The sequence below is a fragment of the Episyrphus balteatus genome, chromosome 4 (genome assembly GCF_945859705.1).
Source record: "Episyrphus balteatus chromosome 4, idEpiBalt1.1, whole genome shotgun sequence".
In the NCBI taxonomy this organism is placed as follows: Eukaryota; Metazoa; Arthropoda; class Insecta; order Diptera; family Syrphidae; genus Episyrphus; species Episyrphus balteatus.
The window spans coordinates 8,106,845-8,121,268 of NC_079137.1; the positions used below are offsets into that span (position 1 = coordinate 8,106,845).

Here is a 14,424-nt window from a genome sequence, read left to right on the forward strand (position 1 = left end):
ATTAGTCACGGCAAATGAGCTTTAACCCTCTACTGCATACGAAGCCAAATATGGTTTTGTCAGTTTGAAAGCACTTTTCTCTTCTCTGTCACAAAAAAATGGCAAAGATTCAATACAATCCTCTTCTTTGTGTTTCTGAGAACCCATAAAGATAGTTTTTTCATGTGTCCGACACAAAATATAGGTGTATTTTATGATCACAGGTGAGTCGATCAGTCGTGTGCATTGAAATCGAAAGTGCAGAATATATTCATACTTTAAGTGTTAATTACTGCGTTTCTTTGGAAAGTAAAGTGGAATTAAAAATTTATTTAGGATCGATTGTCTAATTGTGTATGCTATGAACCAATTTTTATTGAAAAAAAGTTATTGGCCTGGTCTTGGGAGGGCAAAAAGTAAGGAAGCCATATTTGGCTTCGTATGCATTCAGGGGTTGTAAATCTACACAATATGTAAAACTTTTTTTTTGGTAAATTTTGTTCCTTTACATTGTTATTTTGCTTGGAAGCTATGTTTTATTCAGAAATGGAGTCCCTTCGCTTTTAGAGACATTTTTCACATGTTAACCCCATTTCCGGCGGCGTAACCACACAAATTTCAGGGAAAGGGGGGCTCACCTATAATATTTTTCAATAATTTTATTACTTCTTAGCTTTTGTAAGATCTGGGAGTGGGTGAAAATGTTGGAGCAAGACCTACTTCGACAGTGGAAAGAATGTGAACCAGAAAAAAATATATTCAACGGAAAAAACAAATTGCTTTTCTCGGTTCCATGGCTTAAAATGAGCCAAATTTGAATTAATTCTTCACTTTTTGTAATGCAATGTATTTATTTTAAATTATTTTGTTTTTAAATGATAAATATTTATCTTTTGATATTTTTAATTGTATTCTTTACATAATCTGAATAAATAAAATTAGTAAAATTTCTTACCCCTTAATGCATACGAAGCCAAATTTGGCTTATAAACAAATTTTTTAAACAAATTAATTAAAAAAAAAAATTTTAATGAAAACCGTTTTGAAACAACCCAAAGAACCCATGTAAAGCATTTTTTAATTTTTTCGTCCGCTAATATTAATTCATGCAGTAGAGGGTTAAAAAATCTCTATCTTTCGACGGAGAATCGTTGATTTCGTCAGGCTAGATATTATAGCTATAGGGTTGCCAGGACTTGAAATACTCGCTGCAAGAAGTAAATGCTCTCCTATTTGAATGACTCCTTCCCGTAAGTCGGGGTTTACAGTCGTATAGAAAGAATATGTTTTTGAAAGTTGCTTTGATGCGCCAGTTGATCATTTGTCGGGTTAAATTTGTTGATCTTGTCTTTAAACCTAGTAGTTTTATTTAACAGCCTGACAAGGGCAAAGCCAAAAGGAGGGTCATTTTTCAACACCCGAAATAATTAGTTCAGCAATTCAAGTCCGGTTCAAAGAGACCAGAATCGATGTGGTCAAAAAGTTGCTGGTTCACTGGGTATCGTCAAGATGATACCGACAGTACCTTATATCCAAAAATTGACTTAACCCCTTTAAATTTTTATTCAAATATACGTTCCTTCGTGTACGACTAACCTACCTGCCCGTTTGAGAGTAAAAATTGTTCAAGTTGTCAGCAAATTAGCTATACTGTTGAGTGACTTTGTATAAGAAATAAACTCTCAGAAAGCCCCATAGCGGAGTTACCTTTTAAAATTTCAAAAATGGTACAGAATTTTTATTATTTTTTGAAGTGTTTGAAAGCAACTAATTTAAAAAAGGGTGTCGCGGTGTCCGTATAACTAAAAAGATGCCAAATTGCTACAAAGGTGTCGAAAACGTAACCCTGACATTAAGTTACGACTTTCATCTCTGACACTTTCTCGCTACTCTTTTCCTCTACTGTCAAAATCTATTCTAATTGACTGGTTTTTTGGGACATTTTGACCTAATTCACATGTGTAGGTGTAAGTTTACGCATTTTTCCCAAGAATAATGATGACATTTGCACGAATAACTTAATCAACTTATTTTTCTTTTTTTTCTACTTCCTTTATCTTTATTTAGAAAGATTAAAAAACAAAATACTTTCCGAAAACTATTTGCATAAACTTTTCTTTATTACCCCTACTAAATCGCCTTACTTAACCAAAATTAGAAATACACCACAATTCGTCATCTTTTTAAGCTTCTTATAAACGTTTAAGAGCATTGTTTAAGTTTAAAATGTCAAATCCATTTTTACCTTGAATATATCACTGTCCGTCGTTGTTGATCGTTGGTTTAAATTTTATTTCAACATATTTTGCCCATTTTTGTATTGTCTTCCTGAATTATAAAAATGTCAGTTTTGCAAAACAAGTGTTTTTCACAGTTCGTCAGTGAAAATAAATATTATTTGTAACTTTTTGCCTACCAATAGGAAAAGTTCACACGACAAAAATGAAAATCTAAATTGCTGATAAGCTGCTAGAGTGAAGACTGAAGAATAAGTATATGCAGTTTAAAATAAATTTAAATTCAATCTTGTTGAAGAGTATAAAAGTGATATCATTGCCATATAGTGTCTTAAGACAGATTGAGCTTCAAAAAGGTGAAGTAAATGAAAAAAGAAAATGTTTACAACGGATGACCTAATTATGGAATACAAAACGAATCATCTTCAGTACGATTCTTCTGGTTGTCATAACAAACGTTATGTCGTAATAGTAGCCATATCGACCATACAATAAAATAAAGTCATCTTCAAGGTTCCTCTCCTGATTTTGCAATTTGTTCCACTTATAAATCTGAAGAAATGCAATGAAATTTAAGATTAAGTGTTCAGATGTCCATGCCCAATTTTGGTGTGTTATTGTTCGAAAAAGTCCTTGTCCCTCTGACGACGCGACGTGCCTTTTAATCAATTATTCGTTGCCCTTTTGTACTCATACTTTGACTTAATCAAGATGAATAATTGAAAGGGCAGATAAATACGTCCATGATCCTCTGGAGGCTGACTGCATCCATATAATTTATTGCAACAGTCTCAACCTTAATCGTGTTAAACGCACAATTCTTCGACGATTCATAGGTACAATGAGTCGTTAAAGTATCAATTAGGTAAAATCTTGAGACTGAGAAGGTAAATTCTGATCATTTTTTATGTCATAAGATGTCTGCCTTATCCAACCACCCCTCATTGAACTAAGCTTAAATTTTTTTTTTAATCTTGTGACTTAGGATTGGGACCAACTTTTAAACAATCTTTCTTGTTTTCATTAAGAGACCTACAAAATCTCAAAACATAACACTGAACTTAAAAAAAAAAAAACGAAAACAAAAGTTAAAAAACTAAGCGCCACAATCAATCACTCAAGCTTAAATTCAAACTTTCTAAAAAAGACCCAAAACAAAACAAACTCTTTTTTTGGGTTTGTAATTTAAATTTGATGTGGTTGCTTGGACATTTAACAAGGTAAACAGAGGTCATTTATCACTATCACTAATCACAAAGTCATCATATTTGCATCAAAAGCACGCGTTTGTCTGTTTATTTTCAAATAATTTTTGATATGTGTGAGATAAATAAGCCCACCATTGCATTTAAGCCATCTTTAGAATAGTTGGAAAATATTCTTCTTTGAAGATGATCTCACCGAACGTCAGTCGCGTCAGCATTATCAACAACCATTAATTACATCTTCGTTTACACTAAAGAAGTAAAAAAGATTAAAAAAAAAGAAAAATCTCTCACAATAATTTTGGTGCGTGGAAATTGAAAAAGATCTTCTTAGATATAAATTGCGTAACGAAAAAAATAATCATAGCCAAGATCCCATCGAATTTGATTCCCATTCAAAGTTTCTATTGAAAAAAAAGTTGAATAGTGAAAAACGATTTTAAAGGTCACCATACACGATCAAATACTTTGTTCACTGAAAAACTCCTATTTTGTAAAATTAATTTTGTTTTATGACAAAATTAATGGTTCTAATTCAAACTGCATAATTTTAAAAGACTAATTTTTTTTTTTTTTTTGTGTTTGAATTTTTTTTCTCAGAAAAATATTTCGAATTTTTAAATAAAAAATGTTTGAGCAGAAGAGTCGAAAATAATTACATAATATATGTATATACAGGGTGTCCCACAGTCACCGCCCCAAACGATAACCATGGATTCCTGAGGTCATTTTAAGTCGAAAAACTTAAGAGGTAATTTTCTCGTTTTCGTCCCGTTTTCGAGTTACCACGGTTTGTATGATTTTTGTTCTCTTTTCCCTTATCTAGCTTTATCTTTGCCAAACTACGTTTGATTTGAAAAATTTTTTTTACAACCCATCAAGAATTTATTACAGTTTTAGTTTGTCTCAAAACTTTTTTTTCTGCGGACAACCGTTTCTCCACAATTTTGCATCAAACACAATTTTCTTCGTTTTTTAAGTTGTTTTTTATACTTTCATATCATTTAAGTCAAAAAACACGTTAATGAGTATTAATTTTTTGTGCTTTTTATTAAAGGCCCAGTTTATTTTCATAAAAAAAATAAGTTTTATTTCATAAAAAGGGCTACTGAAAGTAATTAAAAAAAAATAAACAAACTGAGTGAATTAAAAAAAAATAATTTTTAAATACAAAATTTATTTAAATGAATTAAAACTTTTTCTGAGCTTTATTTATTTGTTGTTTTCTTAACCACAATAGCTCAGAAAAAGTTTTTAATTCATTTAAATTAATTTTTTATTTAAAAATTATTTTTTTTTAATTCACTCAGTTTGTTTATTTTTTTTTAATTACTTTCAGTAGCCCTTTTTATGAAATAAAACTTATTTTTTTTATGAAAATAAACTGGGCCTTTAATAAAAAGCACAAAAAATTAATACTCATTAACGTGTTTTTTGACTTAAATGATATGAAAGTATAAAAAACAACTTAAAAAACGAAGAAAATTGTGTTTGATGCAAAATTGTGGAGAAACGGTTGTCCGCAGAAAAAAAAGTTTTGAGACAAACTAAAACTGTAATAAATTCTTGATGGGTTGTAAAAAAAATTTTTCAAATCAAACGTAGTTTGGCAAAGATAAAGCTAGATAAGGGAAAAGAGAACAAAAATCATACAAACCGTGGTAACTCGAAAACGGGACGAAAACGAAAAAATTACCTCTTAAGTTTTTCGACTTAAAATGACCTCAGGAATCCATGGTTTTCGTTTGGGGCGGTGACTGTGGGACACCCTGTATAATTTATAAGAACAGTCGAATTTCGAACTTATCAATTGAAATTTTTGTACCAAAATTTATTTCACGCTCATAAAACATAAAAAATTATAACTTGAAAGTCTTCGCTTTATCTCAAAATTAAATTCTCATAAAAAAATCATTTCGATTAAATTTTGTAAGAATTTTGAACTAAGCCAAATTTTTCTTAGCAGAAATGGCTCATACCTATGAACGACGTTATTTTTGTTACAACTTTGAAGTAACTCACTTAACTCTTTGTACCAAAAAATTCTACATATTATAAAATCAAACCTTCAAAATTTGGTACCAAGACTCATATTCTTTTATTGAACAATGTTTTTTCTTTAAATTTGATCAATAAAATATAAACATCTAAATTCACTTCCCAAGCAATTTAATGTTTGTTTTGAAGAAAAATTTGGAACAAACTATTCAAACTTAAAAATTGGACTTTTTTGTAATAAAAAAAAAAATTAAATTATTTTTTTTAAGATTTTGATTTCGAAAAAGATATTAAATCTATTGAATATTTTGAGCCAAATTTTTGAAAATATGCAGAATTTTGAACTGAAAAACTTTTGTACTATTAAATAGTAAATTCAAAAAGTAAATAATTGTAAGGACAAATTTTGTCCTTACTTTTTGAAAAGATTTTTCGAAATGATCCTCACACCATTAATACAAAACAACAAAAAAAAAAAAAGAAAAGAAAAAAAACTAACTTCGAACTCATAATTTTCAAAATTTGTACTAAAATTAAGTTCATACACAATATTGTGCAACTAATTGTCCCTCGTGACAAAATAAATAATGTTCTACATTTAAAAGCAATTTTATTTATGATGTTGAACCAAATTCTTAGAGTAAGAATTTTAAAACTTTGTATGTAGGTATGTATATTTGTTAAGATTTGTACTAAAATTAATCTTTCGTATATAAAACCACGTATATATGAAACTTATGATTTTTAGATACAATTCTAAGAAATTTGAACTCAATCCCTGCTAAACTTACAGCAAATTACAATTACCAAATTTGTGTACCAAATTTTAATAATTGTGTTTTTGGAAGCAAATGCAGTTCTGTATTTTATTTTTTTTTTAACTTGAATACAAAAAACTTTAAAATATATGTATACTATCGGAGTTTAAAATTTTGTATCAAATTTTTGTTTGGATGAAACCTTTATAAGATATAAAAGATTTTCTAAAATTCTTAAGACTCCAAAGACTTTCATTGTTTGGAGAATAGATTTGCAAAACTGAATAACTTAGCTTTTTGTACCAAAATTACCATTTAAATTACTTATTTTTAGTAAAAGTTTGTAAAAAAACAATAACTCTCCGTAGGTATATGAAACTTTCATTGATTTCGCTTTTGTACCAAAATATTATTTCACATAAATATAAGATTTTAAGCTATTAGAAATTTTGAACTTCCTATTTTCAAAATTTATAACAAATTTGTCTTGTTCTCATAAAACGAATTTGTATTAAATTTTCTAAAGCAATTTGACAAAAAAAAAGAAACGAAGTATTTGTTCCAAATTTTCTTCACCAACTCACAAAATGTTGGAACCAAAAAAAAAAACAGTTGTGGTCACAAATTATACTTTAATCGTTTGTGGGGGCCTTAATATGAGAATCAACACCATTACAAAAAAACAAAAATGATTATCACACGCAATCGCAAACGGGATGTTTATCTATCGTTTACACTTGCGCGTTGCACTAATGAAGATGTGCTTTTGGCCCACAACTTGTGGTTACTTTTTTTGTTATTATTTTTTTTTCTTGTGAATTTTTCTATAATGCAATTGATGATGGTTTTTTTTTTTTGTTTGTTTGTTTATTTTTTTGCAAAGATACCGATACCCAAGACAACTACTATCACTATAGTGAATGCAACAGACAATTTAATAATTTTAAACGCCCGCCTCTTCAGTTTTTTTCTTGTCAGCTTCCAATTGTTGCACATTTACTAGTAAAGATAGGTGTATAAATGCGCAGCAGCGCATCATAATTGTTAAAAGTTTTTGTGGTCAGGTCAAACGATGATCGTGCGAAATGATCGTCATCATGTGTGTGTTGTTTGGCAATGCATTGCGTGTACCTCGAGAGATACTTTTTGAGAACAAGTTTTGGTTAAGAAGAAAAAATCACCGATTTTGGTTAGTTTTTGCACTCATCGTAATATCTCCTCTCTCCCCCACTTTCCCCTAACCCAGATGGTTCTACTTCAAATTTTAACAAGCCCATAATAGTAGGAGAGTCAACTACATATTTGACTTGACTATCTAGTTCAATGCAATATTTTGAGACTTAAATACCCATAATTTAGTTCGAAATAAGTAAAAAAAAGAAAATAATGATCGTCCAGGGTTGCCATAGCAGCTTTTTTCTTAGAAAGCAAAATTTTTGTACATGGTTCGATGAAATAAGTTTCTCCTAACCTTTCCTGTGGCAGAACCTTCGATATCTCATCAAACTTTAAGTAGCTATAAAAAAGTGGCAATCATATTCAAAATTCGGGAATACTTTACTGCCTAGTTCGAACTACAAAAAAAAAACTTTAGCAAACCTATTTTCTTTTTAAGACATTTTTTTAGTCAAAACAAAGTGAGCACTGAAAACGTTCTCAATTTTGAGGTCTCGGGTTTATTTTTCTATAGGTTTTTTGTTTTATTTTGCTAATCTTTACATTCACACTCCTTCGCCAAACCCCTTATTTTGGAAAACAATAATAAAATTTCAAGCCCTCAGACTTTTCGAGACTCGTGAATTAAATTCAAAAGAAAACGAAAAAACTACCATGAATGGAAATACAGAATTATGCGACTCGCCTGGTATTCGAAAACAATCCTCAAGTGGAATGAAAGTACGTGACATGGTTCGAAAATACGACACAGCTGTGAAGTCGGATTTAGTAAAGTCTTCATATTTATCAATCGGGTCTTCAAAATCTTCATATTTTGGTATGAATGCAAATGATAATCTTGTCCCAGAAGAGGATGGTTTTGAAGATTTATATGGTGAAGCAGCTCAAGGTTCAACGGAAAGCCCATCGAGAAGTAGCAGTGGTTCCCGAAAAACTGTTCGAAGACCAAGGTTGTTTCAAATCTTAATTTTTGAAGAATTTTAACTCGAGGTTTCTAGATTTTGTCATTTAAGATCACCAATATATCACCAAGTTATGCCTCTTGATAATCAGAAAAGCTTTTTGAATCTATCTCGATCTGGAGAACGACCAAGGCCAGCACCGAGAGAGAAAAGACACCGAAAATCTTCAATCGAGCTAGAACCTCAGTACATAGAAGATAATAAAATCAATGTTTCTGATGCCTCATATCAAAGTAAAACAACAATTTCAAAAACTCCAAATGGTTTGTACCCTAACACTTTTAAAACTTGAAAGACTATTTTTTACCTAAATTCTTTTAGGCGTTCGTATAATTGTTGATATATTTTTTGATCAAAACAAAGGTATTGCCTTAGAAGATGTTGTTGGAAGTCGCATTGAAACTGATATACCACCGAGTAAAATTTTAAGAGAATTTCAAAAAAGAGTAACTGAATATTCACAAGATTGAGAAAAAACCATCGAAGTTCAATTTTTTTTTTCCTCCAAATTTCGTAACACGTACTACTTTATAATTTTTAGAAGCTCTCAATAGTCTATTCCGATGCAATAAAATATATTTTTGAAACTTTTACCAAAACCTCAATTGCTTACAAATTTGAGCCTGAGTGAGTTTTCAGTCAAATTTAATAACAGTGCAGTAAATTCTTTATTTACACAATTGAAATGGACTCCAGCTGTCTTCTCTGTCTCTTTTTTTAAATCTTAAGTTTCGGGAATGTTAATTTTTTTGAAAATATATTGGCCCTATTCTGGTTATTGGGTTTACTTGGTTTATCACGTCAAATTCAATTTTTCGATGGCAAGGAGAACTACTTCTTTAAATTAAACTATTAACCCGCGCCGTTAATCGGATTGTAGAAAAAGGCTGCGCATCAATATAAAAATATTACAGGAGGTTTCATGTCTAAACTAAATAATTTGTATAATCACCGGTTTTTGGCATTAGACTTTATCAATGGGATAAAATGTTATTCATACGCGTTCACCGCATTCACCGATAGGATATAAAGAGACCACTGAGATCTCGAGAGCCTTTACGGTTAACAAATTATTCTTTTTGAAGAAGCTCAAGGATATTCTATCTAATCCCTAATGACATTTACAATGGAGGAAGTTTATCCTTTCTCGTTTAAAGATCTAGAGGTCTTTAAATCAATAATTGAAAGAAGAACATGACCGTAGTGGTATCAGATCAGGTAAATAGACATTTTGAGGTTATACAAGTAAGTTAAAAGAGTTATTATAAAAGGTTTGGTAAATGTAAAATTTTAAGTTGTACTTACCATAAACTATGTTTTAATATTTGTAATGTTTCCAAACACAAACGAAACAAAGTCTTGCTTACCTATAAAAAAAATTAAATATTTACTTATTTTAGAAAAATAAAAAAAAAGGAAAGTAAAATACATTTAATCAAAATTAAGTTTAGGATCACTTGCATCAAAACATTTAAAACTCAGTTTAGCTGCAGCTTAGGCTATGTAAATGAGCATAGACGTTTTGATTTTTTCCATTAAGCAAAAATCATAAACAAATTAAAATACATGCTGTTTAAAATAAAGTTTTTCCCTATTTGTAGCAATCAAAAATTTTAGGATAAACTTTTCAACTTATCAAAGTTTTAAAATTTATTAGGTATGATCAAAGACACTGGTCACACACAATTAAGAACTCAATATTTTTGAATCGCTTTACATCTTGCATCTCCTTCCCAGTCATTTAAATAATATCCATCTCTTTTTTCAAAATTAATTAAAAACTCATAAAAAAGATGAGTTACCACGCCAGTGTACTCACTTTACTCACTTAAGATGCCTGGGGGTCTATTACGTAATACGATACTTAAGTAAATGATAGCCACGACAAAGAGCGACTATGTTAAACGAGAAACTCGTTTGGCCAAACTAAACCGAAAAAAATATTTTTTTGAGGATCACATGAATTCTACCAGCAAACGCAATAATATTATAACAGCCAAACGAAAACGAAAGTTAAACGATATGTAAATGGCAGTCGTAAAGATTAACGAGTATCGTTGAAGTAAAACGATTATCGTAATACGTAGTCGCATTTCAACGAAAACGAAGTAATTTCAACGATAATCGTTTTACAAAATAGAGCCCCTGTTCATTTTTGTAGTAAAAATCCTCGCACGAGTTGTCATAAGTAGATTTTATACGAAATAGTCAACTCTCAGAGAGGTTGCCGGAAATTTTTTAACTACTCGCAGGTCGCAGCACTTTTATTCTCAAATAGAAAGGCATCTTAATTGAACATAAAATAACTATCATGAGTTAAGTTTTTTTTCTTATCCTCTTATTTAGTGCAATTTACCTTATCAGTTAAATAATACTTTTGTGTAGTATAATTTAGTAAAATATACTCCCACAAAATGATAATAACACCCATGCACTTCCGTAAACAACGCGAATAGACAAAACTGCATTTACTTTGAAAATAAATAAATTTTATTACCAAATGGGCAACTATACAAAGTACACTAATTTTCCTAGGCGATAAAATAATCCCCATAAGACCACTTCAATTTATATACAAAATTAGATTTTCTTTAAAATAATTTAGACTGTAAACATAATTGCCAGCCAACGCACTGTATCTACCTTACCGGTAACAAATGAGTGCAGACGCAAAAAAACAAAAAATAAAATTAGTAGAGAAATTAAAACCAAATTTATATAAAATTAACACCTTTAATGCGATTTTGCTTTCTAGAAAATAAATTAAACGTGATGAATTTTGTATATTTCAATCCTCACTTTCGAATTGAGAATTAAACAAAATATTAGTTTGTTTTCATTAATTAATTTAAGCACAACTACAATAGACAAGACGGTCTCATTAGCGGGTTTTTGCACTCATTTGCACTTTTCTGTTTGTAATGCGTAATTCTTTCTTATCAATTTCAAAAGCATTGATATTTGAACTCGAGTTTTAATTGAACTGACAATACTGTCGGTTTCCTTTTAATGGCCGGTTTCAAAGCAGACCACCTAAACTTGATTTATGAATTTTTAAAGACCTTAATTGGTGAGATGTCAAGCAATATTAGGTGACATAAGTTCTCATTTCGCTTTCTGAGAACTATAGGCTTGTATGTTTTCTGAAAACTCCTGAAGACATACAACTCTATAATTCTATAAACTCTATAAAGCTCAAAGGAATTTAAAAAAAAATAGCATTTTACATTTTTTAAATTATTTTGTATTTTTTATTCATTTTTAAAATTGTATTTTTTTGTTTTCTTATATTTATAATTATTTTAACTGTTTTTTTTTTTTTATACTTTTTACTTATTTTGTTGTATAGATTTATTACGATATTTACAAATCTATTGTTTATTTAAATTTTCCCTTAAAACTATTTAAAATGATAACAATTTTTCGGACGAGCTTAACTTGTTGTTGTTGAATTTAATTTATTTTTTTTTTGTTTGTTGTTTAAATTATTATATTTTATTTATTTAAGAGCCAATTTTTCAATCTTCTAATAAACAGTCAGTTAACTGTTCTACGAATAAAGTTATTAGGCTCATAAACAATCAGATAAAAACATTGAATTTTTCAATCAAGAATAATTTATTCTACAGAATAACAAAAAAAATTGTCAAATTCAAAAATATTTAAAATTAAACGTCATTTTTATTCATGATTGTTTTTGTTTTCTTGTTTTCCACTGTATTTTTTTCAAAATTTTTTCAAAACAGCTTTGACAACTGACACAATATTTTTATTGAGATTATTCCTTAGAATAATTTTATTCGTCTCTGAAAGAAGCAGATAGATTTATTCTTAGGAATAAGCTATATCTGCCTGTTGAAAAATTGATTTTTTCTCTATCCTTAGGAATAAGTACTAACTGACTGTTTAACTGACTATTGAAAAATTGGCCCTAAGAAAAGCAAGTTTAATTGTTGTGTTGTGACTGTTTTAGACTTTAAAAAATATTTTATCGTTTTTTTTTTTTTTTTCATTATCAATACACTGTTGTTTTGTTTATTTTTAGGAATAATTCGGAAGTTATTTTCTAATGTTTTGTTAATTTTATTTAATTTTTATTCTGTTCTATTCATAGATGAACATTTTATATTTAATTTTTGTTTTATTGTCTAAATGACATTTTGCTTAATTATAAGTTTATTTTTTTTTCTTTCCTTTTTTTTCATTTTATTTAATTAATAAATTTGTTTCGCTACTATTTCTCCTCTAAGAGTTAACTTTAAGTGTATTTTTTTTTTGTGTTTGCCTCTATTTGTGATGAAAAAAAGAACTCTTTTTTTTGTGAAAAGCATTTTTGTTTTTTTTTTCTTGCAAAATAAAAAAATGTTACTTTTGGACAATTTGCAATTTGCAGTTTAATATTTTTTTATTTTCTTTTTTGTTTCTATAAAATACAATATTCTCTTGGTGTGTGTACATAAAAAGCACGCAAAGCTATAAAAAATCTTCTAAAGATTTATTTAAAAAATATTTTATTTTTTTGTTTTCTTTTTTGTTTAATAATCATTTTTTGTTGTTGTTGTTAATTTTCAATGGAAAAATAATTTGCAAAATAGAAAACAACTCATTTATCCTGAGAGGGATTGTGTCACATCGCATGCGTGTGTTTTCTAAGTGGTTTTCCTTTTCTCTTTTTTATGTTGTATGTGCAGTTATGGGACGAATTATTTTGCATTTCATTTATGGCAAGCTTGTTCTTTTTTTTTTTTTTGTTTTTATTTTTTAATATATATAAATTTCTACTTTTATTTGTTTATTGTGATCCTAATGCTAAGTTTATTTATTTTATTATTTATATAAATTATTTTCTCACTAACACATTTTTTAATTTATGTTTTTTTCATTTTTGTTTATAATAAAGAATGAAAAGATAGTGGGTGTGCAATGAGGAGAAACATCTGGGATTGCCTTCAGCATTGAATGTGGTGTCTCATGCAAGTTTCCTATAAAAATCGTACCTAGTTTTTTTTTTTAATTTTATTTAAATGTTTTTATAAATTTTAAATAGCTGTCCATCTTTTTTTTTTGTTTATTGAAATTTAATTGGTGTTTAAATTTTTATTTGTGTATTTTAATCACAATTATTATTATTATTATTTTTTAAGATTTCAATTTTTGTTTTTCTATAAATATCTATTTTGTTTTTATTTTATTATTTTGTTTTTCATGTTAAATATAAATATATATATAATTTATGTATGATTTTCTTGTTTTTTTTTTTATTTTTAAGATTTTACAATATAAAATATGTTTCATGTAATTTTTTTTTCTTGAAAATAAATAAAATTAGGAATTGTTTTTTTCTTTTAAATTTAATTTTAAGTGCTTATGTTTTTTTTTTTCTTAAATACAAAAACACAAATTTATTAATTTATATTCATTCAGTTTTGGCTTTAAAATGAAAAATTTATTTTTATTTTATTTGCTTTTAATATTTTAGTAAATATTAATAAAAATGTTTAAATATTATGGGATGTATTTTTACAGGCACAATAAATATTATATTATCATTATTTATATCGCATTTTGGGTTTTCTTATTATTTTTGTTTTTTTTTTTTTAATTTAAGTAATTTATTTGATTTAATTTTTTGTTTTTTGAGATTTAATTGAACAAATTAATTATATAATCATATTTTACTTTCATAGTCAGAACACAAGACGTTTGACTTTAAGGAATTATAATAGGTTCATTTTTTTAAATTTTATTTTTTGAAGTTGGTTCTAGAGATTTTGTTTATGTTTTTAAAATTGTTTGATTAAATCTCTGGTTAGAGGAGAAAGAAGAAAGAGAATAAGTATGTTCAAGTTGTGGATAGTACTATGTTTAGGGACCTGAACTGTAGATACATTTTTGTTAGAAATTTAAGTTGGTAGCATTGAGTGGAAATAAATAATAAAACACAATGTAAACACCTAGACTCATTTATACAATGCATCAAATGATTCTTGTTAAAATGGAAATAAGATTGAATATTAATTGTGAAGATAAGGTTGTAAAATCAGTTTCACTAAATCGGAATACTTAAAGTATCACGTTGAAGTTGATTTTTAAAACTTCAAAAATTTTA

At 28.1% G+C, this 14,424-nt stretch overlaps 2 protein-coding genes and 1 long non-coding RNA gene across 3 annotated transcripts in view; 2 read left to right on the plus strand and 1 right to left on the minus strand.

The window, feature by feature from the left end:
* LOC129919437 (mucin-2) overlaps positions 1-10,580 on the minus strand; it is a 113,011-nt gene extending 102,431 nt beyond the window's left edge. Inside the window, exons 1-2 of the mRNA XM_056000308.1 lie at positions 10,135-10,580; positions 9,621-9,682 (exon numbers count right to left, since the gene is read on the minus strand). Coding sequence (XP_055856283.1) covers positions 9,621-9,623 — 3 coding nt within the window. The 5' untranslated portion in view covers positions 9,624-9,682; positions 10,135-10,580. The remainder of the gene's footprint in view (positions 1-9,620; positions 9,683-10,134) is intronic.
* Positions 1-14,424, plus strand: part of LOC129919442 (uncharacterized) — a 472,931-nt gene that overhangs the window by 85,538 nt on the left and 372,969 nt on the right. The window lies entirely within an intron of this gene.
* On the plus strand, positions 8,441-8,914 carry LOC129919446 (uncharacterized). Its single transcript, XR_008773072.1, has 2 exons — positions 8,441-8,578; positions 8,637-8,914. It is a non-coding gene; the product is annotated as an uncharacterized LOC129919446 (long non-coding RNA).